This window comes from Lissotriton helveticus, chromosome 2_1 (genome assembly GCF_964261635.1).
Source record: "Lissotriton helveticus chromosome 2_1, aLisHel1.1, whole genome shotgun sequence".
NCBI lineage: Eukaryota > Metazoa > Chordata > Amphibia > Caudata > Salamandridae > Lissotriton > Lissotriton helveticus.
In genome coordinates, this window is record NC_136059.1 from 603431945 (window position 1) to 603453404 (window position 21460).

The following is a 21460-nucleotide window of genomic DNA, read 5'->3' on the forward strand; positions in this document are numbered from 1 at the left end:
AACCTGAAACAGGGCTCCCTGTGTATCGCTCCATTTCTCACAATCCTGGTCCGGCCCCGGAGGATCCGTTCCACCTCCTTAGAAATCCATCTTTTGTGGTACAGGCTGCTTTAGCCACTCAAAATATTAATTTTATCCCTCCTGTCCCTACAAAAAGAGAGGCTAGGAAACTTGACGCTTTTGGTAGGTGTATTTTCTCTTCTTCTAGCTCTGCCCTATGATCTCTGAACACTTCCTGTGTCCTCGCCTGCTTCTCCCACACCTTATGAACTCAGTGGAGCACCTCTTGCCCTCCCTTCCAGGGGAAGCCCGGAATGCTTCTATTCCATTGATATGAGATGGGCAACAAGCTCGAAACTTAGCACCCTCCTGTGGTATGGATACCACCGATTCTGTTGGTGAGGCAATGACCTCTTTTGTAGCTCTAAGTCAACGTGTATAGTTGCGTATTTGTATTTTTTTTTATTATTAAAGGTTTTATATAGCACTGGCTAGACCCGGAGGTATAAGAGCGATTTACATGAGTATCAGATAATAGCAGCTACATCTAGCTCCTGAGGTCTTGGCTAATTATAGGCCGATTTCTCTTCTTCCGGCTTTAGCCAAGACCCTGGAGAAGCATGTTCACAGAGTGCTTTCCAACTTTTTGGAATCCAACGACCTGCTTCACTCCACTCAGTCGGGCTTTCGCCCTAATCTGAGTACGGAGACGGCGTTTCTGGAGGTTTCTGAGGCCATCAAGGAGATGCTAGATCTGGGTGGTAGAGCGATGTTGATCATGCTCGATCTGTCGGCGGCCTTCGACACCGTCCCCCATGAGGGTCTCCTCATCAGACTTCATGAGATCGGTCTGAGGGGGACGGTGTTTAGATGGTTTGCATCTTTTCTAGCTGGTCGCCGACAGTCGGTCTGGGTTTCCTCGGCTTCCGCCGAGATGCCGCCACTGGGAGTCGGAGTCCCGCAGGGCTCGGTATTGAGCCCGACTCTGTTTAACATCTTTATGACCCCTTTGACGGCTCTGGCGGAGTCCTATGGTGCCCAGATCGTATCCTACGCGGATGACACCCAGCTGCTCTTCACCTGCCGGAAAGGGGAGGATTTTGACGGAGAGAGTATCCGTGAGTGCCTTGGGGCTGTTTTTAAATGGCTCCAACTGAACAGCCTCAAGTGCAACTCTGACAAGTCGGAGATACTCTTCTTCGGCTGTCAATCCGACCCGGACTGGCAGATGTGGTGGCCGGCGGACATGTCTCCCCCGAGCCAATCTTCGCAGGTTGCGAAGAATCTGGGGGTCAAAATTGACAACGGCCTGACCCTCAGATCTCAGATTCTCACCCTTACAGGCACATGCTTTGGACTTCTCCGCATGCTGCGGAAGTTTTTTCCGCTGCTTTCAGAGGATCACAGGAGGATCACGTTGCAGGCCTTGATTGGGTCAAGATTGGACTATGCTAACATCTTATATCTTGGCCTGCCCGAATACCTCCTGCAGCGGATGCAGGTGGTCCAAAATGCGGCGGCCCGCGCCATTTTTGGTCTGCACAGGCGAGCGCATGTGTCTGGCCTGTTACAGGCACTTCACTGGCTGCCTATCCGACAGCGGATAGTTTTTAAAACCTTGACTCTTGCCCATAAGGCCTTTTATTCCACCGGGGCTAAATATCTGCAGAGGAGGTTTAAGCAATACTGTCCGTCGCGATCTTTGAGATCAGAATCGCAGCTTCTCGCCATTGTTCCTCGTGTGAGGAGGGCCCGACTGGGAGGTCGTTCCTTTATGCTCCGGGCTCCTCAGCTTTGGAATTCTTTGCCCTTTGCATTACGAAGCAACTCCAACATGCTATCCTTTAGAAAGGGCCTAAAAACCTGGCTGTTTACCTCGTAGATTTTAAATTTCCTTCTGTTCCCTTCTTTATTCTTTGTGTGTTATGTTTGCTTTCAGGATGTTAATAAAGCGCCGGGACACTCTCTGAGTAGCCGTGCGCTATAAAAGCCACAAAATAACATAACATAACATAACACAGTTATTAGAGCCTGGCAGCATAGTTACATGTAAGGTCGAGACAAACAAAAAGGACATATAGGTAAAGGAAAAAGCAGGCAAGGGAAGAGATTCAGGGGAGGGGGGTAGAAGCAGGGGAAGTAGACAGAGAGTGAAGGAGGAAAAGAGGAGAGTAGGGTGAGAGACACAGCATGGAAAGAGGATGGTGAGGGTGACGGGGACACAAACCGGTAGACGAGTCACAGCTGCGTCCAAAGTCCAGTAAGCTGTGATCCAGGGGAAGTGGTATCATTTCCCTATCTCTGTTGCGAGAGGCTCCCTATGCGAAGTGGACTCTCTCAGAGGGATCTCTGAGACTCCAAGGCCTACATACTGGAACCTTCCCCAAAAAGGGGAGAGGGAGTGCTTTGGCATGGGGTGCCATACCATACCTCAACTGTGAGTGGCTCCCTTGGCACTGTGGACTCTCTCAGCGGGTTCGCTGAGACTCCAGAAGATAAATATTGGATCTTTCCCCAACAAGGGGAGAAGGAGTGCTTAGTCAAAGGGCACAAAAGGACAGGGAGCTAGGCAGTGTAGTAGGCAAGGGGAAGGATTCAGGGGGAAGGGGATAGGAGCAAAGGAAGTAGACAAAGAAAGAAAGAGTACTAAATGGGAACAGACAGCATCAGTTTGGGGGACAGACTGTTTCTTTCTGTGGCCATGAGCTTTCCCCATCTCTAAGGTAAAAGCCTAGCACAGGCCATTCCAGAAGCTTTGCCATCCAGGACATGAAGCACACAGTTTGTAATTTGAATTATTTTTCACAATTCACAGAAGTTTATAGTGCGCTGCACATCAGTAATCCATATGTTTTCATATTAAGTTCTTGGGTGAGGAGGATGATGCTCAGAACTAACAGTGTTTAACCCAGTCATCATCCAGGGGAGATAGTTCAGAATCATAAGGCTGAGGGAGAAGATCCATTAACCCAATGAAGGCCAACTCGTGGACCGCAGGGTTCTCTGTAGAGGACATGTATGTCAGAGGGAGCAGGCATAGGTTCTCCAGGACGTTCAGAAAGAAGTTAAAGTTTCACAAGACGTGGTAAGTGCGGGTGGAACGTAACGTGGCACAATAATGATTCCAGTAGGCCACAGCAACCAGGAAGCAGGGTGCAGAGTGGAAGCCAATGTAGAAGCGCCAAACATACCTTTGTGGGCTTTCCCCCCGAATCGAAGCGCTAATGGAGGAGAGATAATTCAGAACCCCAACCTCATCAGATACCATCTGCGCTTCTCCGGTCCTGTACTTGCTGAAACTGCCTCTCCGATTTGGTTACTGCGGTCGGCGTACAAGGTAGAGACACGATGAATAGCCCCGGGAGACAAAGAAATCTTCCTTTGGGTGCGCTGTCACCATCTTAGAGCCAGACGAGATATCTCGTAGTGCGGCGACGCTCATTCCGGCGCAAATCTGAATATAGAATGTGTTTCCTAACCGGACCTCAGATGACGATGTGGACACAAGGCTTTGACATAAGCAGGATGCAGAGTGACCTCATCTGCATTCCATAGCCTCCAGGAGAAAAAAGAAACACCTGTCTGCCATTTTGGTTCACTGGGGAAGATCGAGACATCAACACAGTGAAAAGTCCTTAATTACCGATATCCCATTCAGTTAAGGATATCATTAAATGCATCAACCATTCCAATGTGAAATGCCATCCTTTTCAAGCATATATGGTGCCATCTTCAGGGGGGATCCAACGCTGATGTTCCGCACTCGATAGAGCGACGGGATCAGACAGCTATCGTCCAAGCCACGCCCCGAACGTACTTCCAGGTTTTCAGAGGTGTGTTGTTTGGCATGCCTTTTGATGGTGCTGTCCTTTTTGGCAGGCATACTGACTCATCCTTATGCTGGTTCAGAGATAGTCATAGAGATGATGAGTCTTAACTCTGTTGTTGTACTAGGTTTCTCATGGACGATTTGTTTCCCCTTGTTCAGGGTCTTCATAGGGCGGAGTACTTCTCTCCCTTCCAGGGTTACACAGGTGTGGTGTTCCTGCTTGCTGCAGGTGCTTTTCTTCTAATTTATGCTGCCTTCTTTCCAGCATCTGGAATATATTCTACTTTGCAGCCTCGTGGGAGCCTGTTCTTACTGCTTCTTTTTGCCGTTTGATTATTTCTACCCGGGTACTTACTCTATGGCAGGTATTCTGTTATGTTTTGCGGATGCACTTAAACCTTGTTCCCTGTTTCTCTGGGACCTTAATTTGTATGCCTTGGGGGCCTTTTGTATGCCATCTATACACCTAGTATCCCTTATAGGAACTTCAACTTAATCTTTTCTCTTCTCCTTATCTCCATATGGGCGATAAGGGTACCACAGGCAGGTAGACTCTTTGGCCTGGGTAACTTTCGTTCCAGTCTATGACCTTCTTCAGTATGGACCTTCTCTTGGTTCTGTTCTGCTCTGTGGGACACACACATTTTTTCCTACTCATCTTTTGTTTTTCTTTCGGATTAGGTCTAGGTTCCACAAATCCACCTCCACCTTATGGTGTATTTACTTTCTATAATGCCATTGTGATGTTTGCATCTTTTCTGCGTATTAGTTCACATTGCGCTTAGGTACCGATTTCTTGTGTGAGCCCGTTTTCTACTGTATCGTGCTCCTGACGCTGTTAATCTTCAGCAGTTTGGTATTCTTTGTATCTGTTTTTACCTACCTAATTGAGTTACAGCCACTGCTGTTGATTCCTGCTGAGGTTTTTTTATACATATCTGCCATTGCACCTATGGGGTAGCTGTTGTGTCTGCTGTTCTTTTCAGTTCTGTTCCCCTGGAACACCTGTCCCTTTGATTGTTTGGCTTCATGTATTGGTATGTTTATTGAAAAGGTTTCCCTTTCTTTCATGTATCTTCCTTCCTCCTCGTAGGTGGAGATACTGTTCTCTCCCTCACAGCTCTGTATGCCTCTCCCGCCTTTCGTGGCATCGTTTTTCTGTGTGGCAGACTTCCTCTTTTTTTCCTCTCCTTCCTTTGGGAGAGGGTCTGTTTACCCAATTTTTAGGTGGGGGTATATCATTACTTTTTCTTGGGGCATATCCTATCTTCTGTCCAACATTGTATGTCTGCTGCTTCTGCATGGTCATCCAATGTTGGGGGCTCTTTTCTCCTTCCTGGGGTTTAATCCCTCTTACTCTGTTCCCCCAGTTTTTGTCTAGAGCTTTAGTTAGCTTTATTACCTGTTTCTCGAGTTTCCATGGAGCGTTGGTCAGCTTTCTTACCTATTTCTCAATCTTCCCTGGGTTGGACAATGTGTGATTGTCAAAATCTGTTATGTGCTGCCCTTATTTTCCGCCAGCCTTTTGTTTCACCCTGGCGGTCTTCTTCTTTTTCATGATGGACTTTCCACATGCTGTTTATTCTTTGTTTAACCTGTTACCGCCTGCTGGCATCCTTCCTCATTCGCTGGCGTTGGTTCTTAGACGGTTGTCCTAGTTTTCCTGTAGTGGGTGATGACTTCCACTTCCTACTTTTATGTGGCATAGTGCTGCTGTTTTCCAGCTTTGTCTTTCTTTCTTCACCTCAATTACTGTCGTAACTTCTTCTTTTACAATGGTAGGATGTATTATATCTGTCCTTTCTTGGTTAACTCTGTTCTTGGAGTTTCCTTTGTTCCTCCACTTCTCGTCCTCCTGCCCACTGGCGGAGGACGTGGTTTACCTTTATAGGAGTGGATATAATTTTGCCTTACCCTGTATGGCATGTGTGTCTACGGGAATATCTATGTTTTTTTATATACATATTTACTGTTGTATACATTTATCTTTGGAAATATGTCTCTCTGCGTGTATATACTTATCTCTGTCTACAAGAGATCCATCTCTTGAATGGATCGGTTGTAGATGTCTTTTACTTCAGGTATATATAGGTGTGTGTTTTGCACATATGGTCATTTGGCCTTCTATATGGTGTATGTCGCTGTATTTTACCTACACCCTTCTGGTGACCTGGTTCAACCTTCTCTGTTGTACTTGTCTGTTTCCTTCCTTCTCTTCAATGAGCATATCCGTTATAGTATTCCAGAGGATGCCTTACGTATCTATCAAGGTTCTCAGTTTAAGAGCGGTTTATTTTTACGGTTCTTGTTGTTTTTTAGCAATGCTCTTCAGCATTCATTGTTCTCTCTTTCTCTTTTCTCCATCATTCTATGATTGGAGGTCCCTTTTTCATAATCTGTTTCTCAGGATGGTTTGCATGACGATTGGTGGGTTATCTTTATTCATTGTATGTGTTTGCTGCTGCTGAGCACGCTGTGTATGCTCTTTCCATTTGGCTTTGAGCCTGGACTATTGTCCTTGGCCCCTTTGCCTTCCTCGATCTTAGGTTGCATCCCTTTTTGGGGCTACCTCTTTTACTAGTTCTATACCGTGTTTTGCACGTTCTTGTAGCTTTTGACTCCCTATGGGCTTCCCATAGTCTTACTTGGAGAGGAGTCCTTTCAGTGAGCATCTTGCTTCACCTGTCATTTTTTGGATTATCTGGTTCTTTTCTGTCTTTTGGACTGGCTTCTCCAATTTGGGGATCTTTTATGAGGTCAGTTTGCAGTCCATCCTCCGAGGATGGTATTGCTTGGTTATCTGATTCTAAGATAAGGGACCTGCGGCTAGGTGTCTCTATCAGATGAGCAACTTACTTACCTTTGGTGATGCCTTATCTCGTAGAGACAGGATCTAGCCTCATATTCCTTATCGACCCACGCATCCTCCGTGCTCTGAGAACTGAGGGCCCTGTTGTCTTCAAGATCCCCTGTTTGCATACTACTACAGTTCTTTCAATCTGTAATTGTTGACACAAGATCTTTCCGTTTTTAGCATACTGTTTCCATAGACTGTCTCTATGTGGCTCTGCGCTGTTGGTGTGATAATAGTCACAGAAGAATCGGACAGAGCATTGGGGGGGAGCTTAAATGGATACCGTTAATGTCACAGTCGGGAGACAACGTCGCTACGGAGGTACTCAATGCCCTCTACCGATGTGCAGAGCTACTGCTGAAAAAATTCCAGGTCCAGTCTGGCACCTGGAGGGGATTCAAAGATAAGCAATCTGCAGCTAGATCCTGTCTCCACCAGATAAGACATTACTAAAAGTAAGTAACTTGCTTGTCTGATGATATAACTTTATTTTTAGCTTTTGGAACTGGACACTCTGCTGTTGAGTCATCACACTGAGTGGTTCAGTATGATGCCTATGGTTGTCTGAGAGATCGTGTATTTGTATCTCTTGCACAAACACAAAATCCCATGAATCGCCGGTACATGTGTAAAGCACTTTGTAGGAAACTGTCTCTGTATATACTATACCAAAAAGAGGTATAGTGTGCGCAGTGTCCAGTGAGTCCCCAAAGGTATGGCAGAGGTTAAGGTAGATAATACCTTACTCTCAATTTAGTGGTAGCTGGGCTGGGCAGTTATACTTATCAGAGGGTAGTGTGAATGCTTTTGGTGTACATCAGTGGCACTGGGGCGGCTGGATGCAGAGGTCACTGGGCCCACTGTTATCTTATGGAGGCCTGGGGCACTACGAAGAGGCACCGGTTACAACTAAGTACCTGCGGGTCAGGGACACAGACATTGGGAGTTACGATCAGCACTGGAGGGGCCACCAAATAGCACTGAGACTGCACTACCAGCGGCACAGGAGCGGCCGGGTGAAGAGTGCAAAGGAGGCATCGGGGGCCTGTTGAAACCAATGGAAATCCTCAGTTGGAGAAAACGGCTGCATGCCTCCCACTTAGGCTGTTTGAAGGAATCTCACGACTGGAGAGGTAAGTTAGATAGTGGGAGGATGCCAGGAAACTGTTGTTTGGGTCCTCCAAGGCCTGGGGACTGCAAAGTGCAGGGGTGTCTTTAGGCATCTGGTTTTTCTCACAAGATCCAGTCGTGGTTGGGGTACCCTTCAGGTTGATGCTGCAGGTATCGAGGGAGAGGTCAGGTGAGGTCGTCCAATGATGCATCCCAGGTTAGGATCGCTGGGGAGGTTTCACGGGGTTGGTGGGCCACCTGGACTCGGTCCTTAGGCATCTCATGCAGAGTGGTGCAAGTGTTGCAGATCCGCCTGGATCCAGAGTCCTTGAGTTACTTTGTGGCTGGACAAATCCGGTGTCCACTGGTGACAAGAGACTTTGTTGAAGACTGCACAGGTCACCGGAGTCTTGGAGGTTGCTGGCTGTGGGCCACGCCGGTTTCTTGGAGCAGTGTTGGTGAAGGAAGAGGCAGGCCGATAGGGCTGGGGCCAAGTCAGTTGTCTTTTTCTCCACTGCTGCACGGCTCTTCGGTCCCTCTTCTTCGTAGGTCATTGAATCTGAGGAACAAGGTTCAGGGGAGCCCTTAATTACTAAATTTAAGGGTGCTACTGAGGTCGGGGGCAGTAGCCAATGGCTACTGTCCCCTTAGGTAACTACACCCTTTGGGTGCCACCTCCCTTTGGGGAGAGGGGCACATCAGTGTTTCTATTAGGCCTAATTCGCCATGTTAAGACGGGGAATTTCTAGGAGGGGGGTTCACATCAGCTCCTGGCAATCCTAGGGGTGTACCTGGTCGGAGTGGACACTCCTACTCTGTTGACTAATTTTCCTGCCTGTCCTCCTGCCAAAAAGTGGGGTTAGAATTGGGGGGGGCATCTCCACTAGTTGGAGCTGCCCAAATCAGCATAACACAAGGTGTGAGCCTTTGAGGCTCACCGGCAAGTATTGCTGTTCCTGCCAGAGGGAAGTGAGAAGCACTTCCACCCAGAACAGGCTTTGTTTCTGACCTCCGAGACCACATAGGGTCTCACCCCATGAGGTTAGAAGCCTGTCTGGTGATGGCTGGCTAGCAGCGACCAGTCAGCCAATACTTGAGGAGTTGGTTGTTTTTCAGAGGGCATCTCTATGATGCCCGCTGAGTTCATTTTATAATAAATCCGTCACTGGCATCAGTTTGGGGTTATTGTGCTGAGAGGTTTGATACCAAACCTCTCAGTCTTCAGTAAAGCCATCAGGGAGCTGTGGAGTTCGTGTTGACAAACTACCAACCTATGTATCAAAATGGCTTCACTGGACTTACAATGTCTGTGACTAGCACTGACATGGTAGGGGCATGTTGGTCATGCAGCTATGCCTTCTCCTGTGGTATGGTGCACCCTGCCTTAGAGATGTGAGCCCGGCTAGAGGGGTCTAGTTTGGAAAGGCCTATAACTAGTCATACAAATCAATTCGGTATATATGTCTAAAAACCCACTATGTACAAACTGTCAGCAACTACACAGATATATATGTTTTTAAGGATTTATTGTTTTGAAAAATATAGTTTTTGACTTATTTATAGATAGATATTTTTTAAACACATTTCAGTACATTTCATAATATATTGGTATTATTTTTGGAATTTCTCAAATATATACAGACATACATATAGTTACACATTAAAAAAAGGAAGAGAGACATGATGCAGGCAAAGCGGTAGATACACTACGCCCGTTTCGGCTTGGGAGCCTTCATCAGGTGACCCGTCTTTGACATAGAACAACTCAGGGTGTAAATAGAGGATGATTAAAACATATACAAACGAAGTCCTTCAGTCGCTTTTCTACCAAACGTCGTTGTATGATATGGACAAATTCAATTTAAGATAGAGTTTTTGGAGTCCTTCAACATCATGGATGGTGAGTTATATTAATTGCTGAAAAATGGAAGCCAATATTTCTGGAAATAGTATCCGCAGGGCTATCATCGATATATATGATTATTCTGAAATTCACGATCGTCTAACGATAATTGTGGGCCAGACTGTAGATTACGGAGATGATAGCAATAGTTCTGATAAAATTCAGCCTCTGATAACGTCCGGTCCTCACAATATCTGGTACTGGGTGGAATCCGACAACCTGTGTCGGAAAAGAGGGGTACCTTATCCTTGCCGTAGGCAGTGGTGGTGGGCATGGCACACAAGGATGTGCGTCGACTCTTCTGTTTGTTCTGCACCAAAACATGCAGTCTGCAATGGCAGTGTGTGGGTGTTAAGGTGAGGGGTCTCTGGGGGTGGTATAAGACATAATGCAGCCCTCTGAGGCTCTCTCTGGTCACAAGGCCCTTGGTACTAGGGGTACCTTTTTCCAGGGACTTACATGTGGCCCAGAGTTGTGCCAATTGTGGAAACAAAGGTCCAGTTTTGGGAAAAAACACAGGCACTGGGAACCTGATTGGCATGGACCCAGAGTACACTCAGGCAAGTTAGCATCAGTTATCAGACAAAACCTTTGGAGATAACCATGCAAAAAAGGACACTTTCCTAAACACTTGCATAATAATAGTGACCTCTTCGCTTCCAAAGACACCACAGTCGGCTCAAACCTAGCTCCAAAATATAATATTGGCTGCCACAAACAAACTATAGTAACATTTAGGATTTGTTTACCTGCATTGTAATGGACGTCCACCTTTTTAATAGTGGAAGTAGCTACTATTAATGTCATTGAGTGAGTCACAATTTATTTCAGTTTTATTTGCTGTCCTACTGTATCTGAGTTTCTAATCCCCACTTTTAAAGTAAGCTGCTACTGTTTGACATCAATACCGTGAGTTACGTTTTCCCAAGCAAGTGAAGGACTGGTCTCACACACCACCTGGTGTCATGCTTCATCATTGACCAGTCCTCGCCCTCTAAAAACTTGGTTTGATAGAGGGCGGGCATACACCTGACGGCAGGGATGCACTTCTAAACTAAGTGGGGGCCCATGTGAAGAAAAAGTGAGTTAAAAATCCATTGCAGATGTCACATTAACTTTAATATTGCTGACATCTGTATGGTGTTTTTAAAAAAACGTGGTCGGTGTCTTGGGGATATAATTTTCCCCCCACCGATATCAAAGGGTCGACATGTTTCTGCCAGGTGGCCCACAAGGGTCCGTGGCATTCATCAGGACCTCACTGTAAGTGATTAAGGGCTCCACTCTTACCAAGCGGTGGTAGGAGGGTATCCACTGTGTGGAGTGAAGCAGAACACAGTCCTCTGCGAGTTGACCTTGGTATCTAAAGCCTGAAACGAGATATGGACATTGTGTAGCGAAATATTTGCACAAAGCAAAAGGAAAACAAACAGCCTCATGCACAAACACTTTATGTGATAGGCTATAAGTGCAACAAACGTTTGTCGTACATCTGCGCACTCTGAACAATAGGACATTCATTTATTATGCTTACCCTAAAGATGCCTCATAGGAGGGTGAGGGTAGGGGACCCCTTTGGTCCAGAGCTATACTGATAATTCAAATTGAGGAGAAAAAGACAAAATGCTGTGTATTTACATGATGTTTCAATTGAAAAAAGAACAGAGGGTTCTTTGGGTTTATAAGCCAGTACCTGAAAAAGAATTACACTCTCTCCCACATTCACACTCTTACTGTAACGTGATATGCTCTCCACTGCTCCACCTGTGTGTGTCTCTTCCTCTCCTCGATGTAGACCGAGTGGTGTTTGCAGGGGACTATATATAGTGAGTCAGCGTTAATTAATTGGTACCTTGTGATACTGATTAGGTGTAGGCATGGACAATTAGATGTCCTGTGCACCGCTGTGTTAAAATCCTAATTCGTTGCCTGGCCCGCCCTACATGGTCTTTCCGGTCGCGGGTTTCCGATCATTACCACCTGCGTGTTGGCGTTAACTCAGATAGGCATTGCCTGTGCTCTCGGCATCGTTAAAAAGCATTTGGTGTCATGGAAAGGAGCATGCGCCCGGCTTTTACACTAACATCTAGTGGTACGCGCATTTGCGCAAATCAAGAAGTGTGCTTGTGTCTTTTTAAAGCATGCACATTATACGTGGAGAAAATCTATGGATTTAAGTCATCCCTGAAGACTGTTAGACCTAGGGCCCACATGCACAACGAACGGGGATACTGTGTATGTATTTAAATATTCCTGTGGTATGCTTTGTGTCTCATCCCCGGTTTTTTAAGGGGTGCCACACTTGAAAGGTGGACCTGATGCATATAACCATATAACTTGGGGGCTCCTAACTAGGCCACTTAAATAGCCCGTATTGTTACAAGTTTATGGAAAATCCAGGCAAATAGGCTACAGGTCCTGTAGGTTCCACATAGAACCCTACAAGGGCAATGAGGTTTGTTTGTTGACAAACAGAGGCACATACATGTTGTGGCAATGGATGGCTACTACACCACCCCAGGGGGGGTATGGGTGCCAGGTGTATGTCTATGTATGCGAGTGGATAGGTGGGGGTGTTTCTTTGTTGTAAAAAGTTTAAGGCATAGGTAGTTCAGTTTATGGAGCTAATTGTAGCCACGGTATTTCATCATTGAGTCCTTCGATCCATGTGCGGAGGCGATAGACCCATCTCTGTTCCCTAATGTGTAGTGGTTTCGTCAAGTCCATCTTCTGTTTCTTTAACACTTCAAGGACTACCCACGTAAGATTTGTGTCTTTATGATTATGTTCCATGAAGTGTTTTGTGAGCTTGCTGTTGGTTTTCTTACACCTTATAGTACTGTGATGTTCATTGATTCAGGTTTTTATTTTTCGTGTAGTCATGCCCAGGTTGCACGGGCATGTCAGGAGATACACCACATTCTCTGTGTTACAGTTGGAGAAGGTGTTCAGCTTCCATGGGCATGTAGTGCCAATGTCAACTTCTTTTGTTGTTAGGGTAAAGGGGCAAGCGAAACAGTTACCACAGGCATAGTGTCCTGTCGGTCTGTGAGTATTCCAAAGGGTGATCTGGTCATCCCTCACTGTGGTTGGATCTTTTGCATGTACCAGTACATCCCGTAGGTTCTTGCTCCGCTTGAACGCAAAGAGTGGGGGTTCCCATTGTTTCCCTGCACCATGGAGTATGTGCCAATTCTTTCTTACAATGTTCTGAATGGTGTTGGATACTGGAGTGTATGTAGTAACACACACAAGTCTGTTGGATTTCTCTTTTTTAACGGTCTCCAGCAAGGTCTCGCGGTTATTATTCTTGGCTTTTTTCTTTGCTTGTCTGATCCTTTTTCTAGGGTAATGCCGTTCAAGGAGTTTCGTCTCTAATGCGTCTGCTTGTTCCAGATAGGTCTCTTTTTCTGTACAATTCCTTCGGACACGAAGAAATTGGCCAACAGGCAGGTTGTTCCGCAGGGCTTTGGGGTGGAAGATTACATATGACAGTAAGCCATTCCTATATGTGGGTTTATTATGTACCTGTGTACTAACGCCCCCCGTGTTCATCATAATGTCTAGATCTAGAAAGACGGCATGGTTCTTACTGATTGAGTGGGTGAATCTGAGATGTTGGTCTTTGGTGTTGACCCATTCAACAAAGGCTTGGGTGGTGTCCTCAGTCCCATGCCATACGATGAAGACATCATCTATAAACCTTTTCCAGGTTCTCAATTCCGCTGTGAATGGGTTGCTTGCATGGAAGATATGGCCTTCCTCAAACTGGTGCACGTACTGCAATGCTAAGCTGGGGGCGAATGTGCTGCCCATTGAAATACCAGTGATTTGATGGTATAGTACTTCTTCAAATTAAAAAAAGTTCTCTGTTAGGGCTACCTCTGCACGTTCCATGATAAAGTGTTGTGGTGTGAGAAAATTCCGTTCTGTATTCAAAAGGATATGTTCAACCACTTCTAGTGTGCGTCTTTGGGGAATGCTGATATAAAGCGCCTCAATATCCATGGTGATTAAAAGATCTTCTGAGGCATTAATTTCCAAATCTTTTAAGAGGCAGAGCACATTCTTAGTGTCTCGCAGATACGATCGTGATTTTTGTATGATCGGTTTTAGAAACCAGTCGCAAAATTGAGATAATGGCTCAAGAATAGATCCGATCCCGGAAACTATCGGTCGTCCTAGTGGGGGAGTTTTCTCTTTGTGAATCTTCGGCAAGGTGGAAAATCTTGGTGTTCTGGGTGATTCATTCACCAGGAAATCAGCCTCCTGTTTTGTAATCCAGTCATTGCACAATGCTTCACCCACCATCCCCTTGACCTTTTTTGAGAGGCGTGGTGTTGGATCGCTAGGACATTTCTCATAGCTGATGGTATCTGAAAGCAGGCGGTACATTGATTTATTCATCAGTACAATTGCGCCGCCTTTGTCTGCAGGCTTTATTGTGAGTTTAGAATTATTTTTTAGTTTCTCCAGTGCTTTCCGTTCATTGTTTGTAAGGTTCTGAAAGACTTTTTCTTCTTTGAAGTTGATCTCTTCTACCTCTCTTAGCACTGCCTGTTCAAAGGCTAGTACGTGACAAGGGATTGTCTGAGTGGGTGGCATGAAGGTTGACTTCTTCCTGAGACCTGTGCTGGTAGGTTCCCTCAGATTGTCATTGTCTTCACCAAAATGGTTGCGAAGCTTTATCTTCCTGAAAAATTGTGCCAGTGCAGTGTGTAGTAGAAATGGGTCATTTGTTGGTGTCGGGACAAATCCTTAGCCCTTTGACAGGACCGTCTCTTCATCATTGGAGAGGGTGTAGCTGCTAAGGTTTACAATGTTAGTTATTCCCGGCTGGTGGACGGGCCGTCCCCTCTTCCTCTGCTCCTTGTTCCCATGGCTGCTGGGGTCTTATCCTCCCATTGTACCCTTGTATTCCGTCTTTTTTGTCTTCCTCTTCCCCTGCCTCGGTATAAAAAAGGCTGTGGGCCTTGGGGGAGGCCAAATGCTGGTGGGTAAAAAGGCTGCTGCCAAAACCCCATATGGGCATCGGTGGGTGCATCATATGTTGTAATTCTGTTTACGTCACCCTTGTAGCCATCGGAGATTTCATCACTGCCATTGCTTCCGCCTGAGCTTCTTTCTTCGCTGGAGCTAATGGTACAATTTTGTTGTGTCGCTCTGGATCGTTGTTGTTTCCTCGTATGTTGTGGTTGGACTGGCTTCTCGTAATATTCATCAGTAGTATATGGATATGTATTCTCCCTGCTGAATTTTTGTACGTCCTTCTTTAGTTTTGTTAGTTTTGATTGGGTAAGGTAGTCTTGGTACTCGGTATGGTCTTTATTAATTTCCCCCAGCTTCTTCTTAAAAACTGTTCCAGATCTTTGCCAGACATCATTCTCTAGAGCAGATTATAAAGTCCTTCAAGCTTCCTTTCAAAATGTCCTTGCCCGTAATATGTCTTTCTTTCTTTGTAGTTTTGAGCTTGCTGTTCTAATCAGTGATCACAAATATCAGGAAATAGCACTTAAATAATGACAAGATACTTTTTGACATCCTGTATATCACCATTTAATTTATAATTAACACACCCCTCTTCCTAGGAACGTTAGGACTAGAGTATCCATCATTCGCTTAATGGTTAGTTGCCTGTGTGTTTATCTTTAGCTGGCATCTTCTTTAGATTTAGTGCTTGAAAAAGTGGTGCTTTTATATTTTTTTCTTATTGTCGTTAGCTATTTACAGTAATGGAAGTAGTAACCAGATTAAGTGATGTATTCAATTATTAAAGAGTTTTTACTCTATTAAAGTGTGTTCAGAATTCAAGCACACAGACCTATCCAGTGGTTAGTGATATTAAGAAGATGCACATGATATAGTCCAATGAATCTAAATTCTAATCTAAATCTGGAACTACTCTAACCTTCTTCATTCTTTCCTCCTTGCCTCTCGACAACACAGCTGAATGTGCCTGGTGTAAACTTATTATGGCTTCTTCATTGGTAGGCATGACCTTGTCATAGCTCTTAAAGAAGTACTGCATTTAAAGACTGAGAGCTTGACATCAGTGCTTTTCTTAAGCACTTGTACAGATATCTGGTCACATAGTCTACCTTGAACCTAAAGTGACAGAGCACGCAGGTTGCATGCGTTCAGTGTTGGAAATTGGGCATCTGATAAGATCAGAACTATCTTAGAGCTTTATCCTTTAAATTTTATTTTTCCTTGGCATTTGTTTCTGCTGCAGTCAGGAATATTCCACAAGCTGAATTAACAACACAGAGTAGATATGGTGAGTTTTATTCTACTGCCTAGACCTCTACACCATCATGAATGTTGACCTACCCAAGAAACAGCCTCAGCAATTTCAAGCCACCGTAGCCTAGGTCTACAGTGAACAAATGACAAAATATCCCACCTGTTAGTGTCTACACTTTCACATCCTAACAGAATGTCTTGGAGATGCTGTCCCTAGCTTACGAGACCTGTCAGCCCGAAGCCAGTAGATATTTAAGTAAGCTAAACTAATTTTCATGACAAACAGATGTCAAATTTACATCTGGAATCGTGAAAGCGCTCTCCTTGAAGAGAGAGAGGTGCATTTCAGGCAGAAAATGCCCTTCTTCAGGGGCTATACACTGAAATGTAGAGAAAACAAGATTATGGTACCAGACTACTGTTGTGACAATTGTACAGACAATGGTCATAAACGCGGTGACTCCATACTCACGGTGATATACTCAATAGGTGCCTTAATCGGGGAAGGAAGCCGTTGTCACGCGGCGTGGTATGAAGATTGGTGGTGTAAGAAGCATAGGACTTTATTAAGAGCCACTTTTTGCTGAACTATCAATTATCCGACCACCTCTCTCTGAGCTTAACATAATATAGCAGTCACAGAGGACTGACCTTAGACGTCGTGTCAAATATTTGAAGACGATTTTCTTTCTCTTACTAACCTTGCTCACAACACGACAATTTTCTGCCCTGAAGAAGTCCCTTGTGGACGAAACGCGTCGGCTGCAAAAACCCGTGTTTTTGATTGTACACCATTTTGGAATAAAGAAAATCACAACCAAGAAAATCTACGTCTGTGATTATTAGAACTAAAGTTTAAGAATTGTGTTGTGCACCTTTGCTCTTATGTATGGATTACTTTAGTTCTTTGATGAACTAGCACTGTGACAGTGGGTGTCAGCCAGTGTGCACACACTCTGCCCATACAAACTATTGGGGGCAATTTATAATTGGGAGTGATTTGGGTTAGGTGCTATGTATCAGGAAGGTTCCACTGTCTCCCTCTCTTTTTGAAATACTCAATAGGTAACCTGATGCCACATGCAAGTGGAAGTGATGGAGTGTATCAAAATTCTCCATTTCGTGACAAGCTGGGTAGCATCATGTACTAAATGAAAACTGAAAATAAAGAGTGCATGGTATGCAACCATGAGAAAAGAACCCAGCATCAATTAATGTGAGCGGGAAACCTTACAACTAGTGTAAGTGATTTAATTCCAGCGCGTGACCAAAACGGGTGCATTTTCAAAGAAAACTAAAACTAACTCGCGTGAGCTTCTATAAAAACGCGTCATCATTAGAACCCTGCAAGCTAAACATACTGAGCAAATGGTTATCAAAATATGTATACCATGGTAGCCAAGTAATAACAAGGACAAGGATCGAGTGCACTTACCCAAAAGTGCGCCGGCATTTTCTATGAACGAGACATGAAGAGCTTCAATGTGTGTAAACATGGTCTGCAACCGAAAATATATATACGTCAACGCGATGTGGGTATGGAAATAGACGACACACTAAGGTGCTGATTGTTGTAGATCATTATTTGTGAGGTTAAACATTCAAAAGACTGTGGGCGAAAACAACAGTGGTGTTATAGGGGTTAATACATATGTTTCATGTAAATACCCAAGCGGAAGCACGTCAAATTTATCTTCGTTAGAGTGAGTATTGACTACACGTGCAATGGATACTAAAAAAAGACTCGTAGTTTTTTGCAAATGTCATGTGGCGTTCCCCCTCCATTTCACCCAAATGGTCAATAGGAAATAACTCAAATACATATGTGCAATGCAATACGAAAAATGATATAAAAAAATCATCTTCAGGGGGTGAATCAAAACAACCTTCTGAAAACAACTCAATCCCACGTGAATTTAATGTGTATCTACTCAATGGAAATGGATTAAAAATAATGGGTAACTCTTGCTAGGGTGAAGGAAAGTTCATGACGCTGTATAGTCTACAAAAGGGTGAAAATCAATCATGTATGCCCTTAGTGAGCTACACAAAATGGGGAAAAACTACATGTCTACTCATTATCTAATACATCACTGAACATTACAAAAAGCAACTAAAATCATAACGTTCATTCAGCCCCTTTGAGTTAATCGTGTCAATGAGGTTAATCCAATAAACCTCCCTTTGTAGCAGGTATTGCGTATTGTTGTGTCCCTTTTGGATTGGGGCCTGTTCAAGAATAAGGAAACTGAGTTGGCTGAATTTGTGATTCATGGTGTTAAAGTGTGCCGCGACTGTTGATTTGGGGTTGCGTGTACGAATGTTAATTTTGTGGTCATTCAATCTGATGCGAATTTTGCATTCAGTCTTGCCAACATAGGCCAATCTACACGGACATTTAAGCATGTAAATAACATTTTGACTGTTGCAGGTTGCGGTTACTTAGAGTTGATGGTAGTGCCTTTGCTGGGATGTCTGGTCGTATTGCCTTTGATTATAGAATTGCAGTTACCGCAGTTTAAACAGGTTGTGGTTGCCTTGAAGTTGGTTTCTCTGTTACCTCCGGTTGTCGTAAGTATTTGTTTCAGGTTTCTTGATCGCTTCTAAGCAAATCTGGGTGGTGTGCCGAATATGCCTTTGAAATCACCTTCCGTACTAAGCATAGGCCAATACGATAGAATAATTTTCTTTACCTGGTGACTGTGGGTGGAATATTTGGATACAAATGCACATCTGCTTTCACCTTTATCCTGAGAAATGTTCATTAATAAATTTGTCAGTGATTTTTTTTCTGCTTTAATGGCTGCTTTCTTTAGTATAACGTGCGGGTAGTTCCGTTGACAAATAATTTACCTGAAATTTATGCTTTGTGAAAAATCTTAACAAAAAAGAAAGGATTGAAACGATTTCTTTGAGTGCATGTGGGAGACGCCCCTCTTTCTTCAAGGAGAGCGCTTTCACGATTGCTTATTCATTCCTCACACTCAGGAGGATTTTCCCCATTGCACCATCCACCATTATACTTGATTACCTCAACTACCCGACAGGAGTGCGCCTTTCAGTTTCTAGTTCGAGTAAATTTACATCTGGAACATAACTCAAAAAATCCAATAGTAGTCCCAGGGATGTGGAGGTATTTGAGACACTGCAAGCATCTTGACTCTAAGAACATCCACTTTCCTCCCACACTTTGCGAACAGAAGACTTTGGTGCGAAGTGGTCATATTTGAAGTTTTTGAAATGGAGTATTATGTATTTGGTAATACGTGTGCTCATATGTATTCCCCACTCACCCTTTGAAGCAGCTGACTTGTTGGCTCAAGGAAATCTCAAATAATTAAAACGTATTTATTTGACTGTTTTTTTCTACAGATGGCTTAATGGTGCAGATCACCCCAGAAACAATGGAAGGTCTGCGACAAGCGCTAAGAGAGAAAAAGGACTTTCGAATAGCATGTGGAAAAGTAGATGCAGGAGAACTGAGGGAAGATGTGAACATCTGTTGGGTTCAGTCTGAAGATCAAACAAACAAAGGGTGAATGACTAGTTGCTTCTTGGTTTATTTTGATAAGCCTAAAATATCTTTAATTGAAGCAGGTGAAAAAATATCTTTATTTGTAGAAAATGTTTGTATTGGCTACATAACCTAGTTATAGTATCTATTTATGCAACACAAAGTTGGTAAAACAAATTGTGAAGTAAAATTAAGCTCATTCAGTTTCATATTTTAAACCTCAGAAGACAATTGAATCACAGAAGGCTGACGGGCATTACCTAGCAAAAAGCTTGATCCAATATATATATATATATATATATATATATATATATATATATATATATATATACATATATTTATATATATATATAGTAGGTGTCAAATATACATATTCTAGTATCCACCTGATTGAATATCTTCACAACTGGCACACCTCAAGCGAATCAGTCAATCCCATAAGGAATCAACACCAATTAAGACTAATAAAACAGCATTTAATTTATGACCTTTACATTTGTGTTCAGCCAGAATTTATGAATTGCACATTACCGTGCTGCTGATGGTATTTTTCAAATAGAATCTGACTATATTATCCCACCAATTAGTGGCCCGCAGTCAAGCCCTCCAATCAAGGATCAAAACAACAGCTAACAAGGGGAGGGGGGAATTTATCATCAACAGTGTGATAACTCTTTCAATAAAATTGGCAGCAGTTAGAGTGATAACACTACGTATAAAAAAAATACAGTTTTGCGTATCTTGTCTTCCCCAGCTGTCCAGCTCTTACGCTGATGAAAGAGTTTATTTGTCTGGATTTCATCAAGGAAACTTGGCAGTGGTAGTGTGCTCCAGAAGGTTGAGGCTTGCAATTTCAGTAATTCACCCTGCCCTCTAAAAAATATCTAAATCAAATGTAACTACGCAAGAGTTAGTCAGTTAAAGGAGGCCAAAACTGGGTGCCAGATTTAGTGATGTGGAAGTCTGCATGAGCAGAACTTTGCATATGATACTTAGAGTATGAATTTGACCCTGTAAGTTGGCCAGTAACAGTCAGCAGAGCCCCTTAATTGCATTTGTAAGGTCATCAGTTCTTTTTGTTTGTTGATGAGACAAGCCAGATAGTTTTGTATTAAGGTGTTGCAACAGAGGTATCACACATACCTGGTCACATTGTTTACTTACAGTACTAGGGACCATATGAATCCGAGATCTCACCTTGCCAGCAAATGTAATCTGATGGTGTTAGGTAAGGTAGGAAAAAAACATTATTCAGGGCCTGAGTAATAAAAACATGGATTTGGAATAATTTGTAGTAGTGTTTTGACTCCTTGATGTTGCTAGATGTTTGAGCAAAAAATGTCAAGTTAGCCATGTGCAATGATTAGTAGGCATACTCTTTAAACTATATTATTTTGTCCTGCAAATGCTTATTCCCAGTTACACAAATCAACAAAAACAGTTGCTTGTTTTAGAACCAAAGCTCATATAAGTGCTGCACTGCATTGTGTATGAATAATGTATTGTGTTGTATTTGGTTTTCTAAAGTGCCTGTCTGCACCCAACAGGGGGTCCCAGTGCTCAAGGATTCAGCTGCAACACATATGAACAAAATAGTGCCTACACGGTTAAGAGAGCAGGACTTGAGAAATGTATGGAAAATATCTTCACGTGGGCTTTGACGTAGATACAGTGGCATGGTATTCCACAGCCTGGGTGACAGATATCTAAACGAGTGCCGCCTGTCTTGCTCAAATGAACCTAGGGACTTGAGCCAGTTTCAGGTTGGATGATGTTAGTGAATATAGTAAAAATAAATACTTTTATCCTTGTGGCGCTTCCTGACACAATTTTGCGTTGTCATAGCATTGTAAATATGAAATTACACTATTGTCCTACACAGTGTTTCTTCTTTCATCCGCTTTCAATTGAGCAATATTCAGGTTTGTCTGTCCTGAATTGAACTCTCTCAGAAACAGTGCTTAACTCTACTGAGTTATTCTACCAACAATTTATGTTCTTCATGAG

At 43.7% G+C, this 21460-nt stretch overlaps 1 protein-coding gene across 2 annotated transcripts in view; it reads left to right on the plus strand.

Moving 5' to 3' along the window:
* ZFYVE16 (zinc finger FYVE-type containing 16) overlaps window positions 1-21460 on the plus strand; it is a 589878-nt gene that overhangs the window by 438847 nt on the left and 129571 nt on the right. For both annotated transcript variants that reach the window (XM_078675307.1, XM_078675306.1), the window contains one exon: window positions 19312-19474. In XM_078675307.1, the coding sequence (XP_078531433.1) occupies window positions 19312-19474 (163 nt within the window). The remainder of the gene's footprint in view (window positions 1-19311; window positions 19475-21460) is intronic.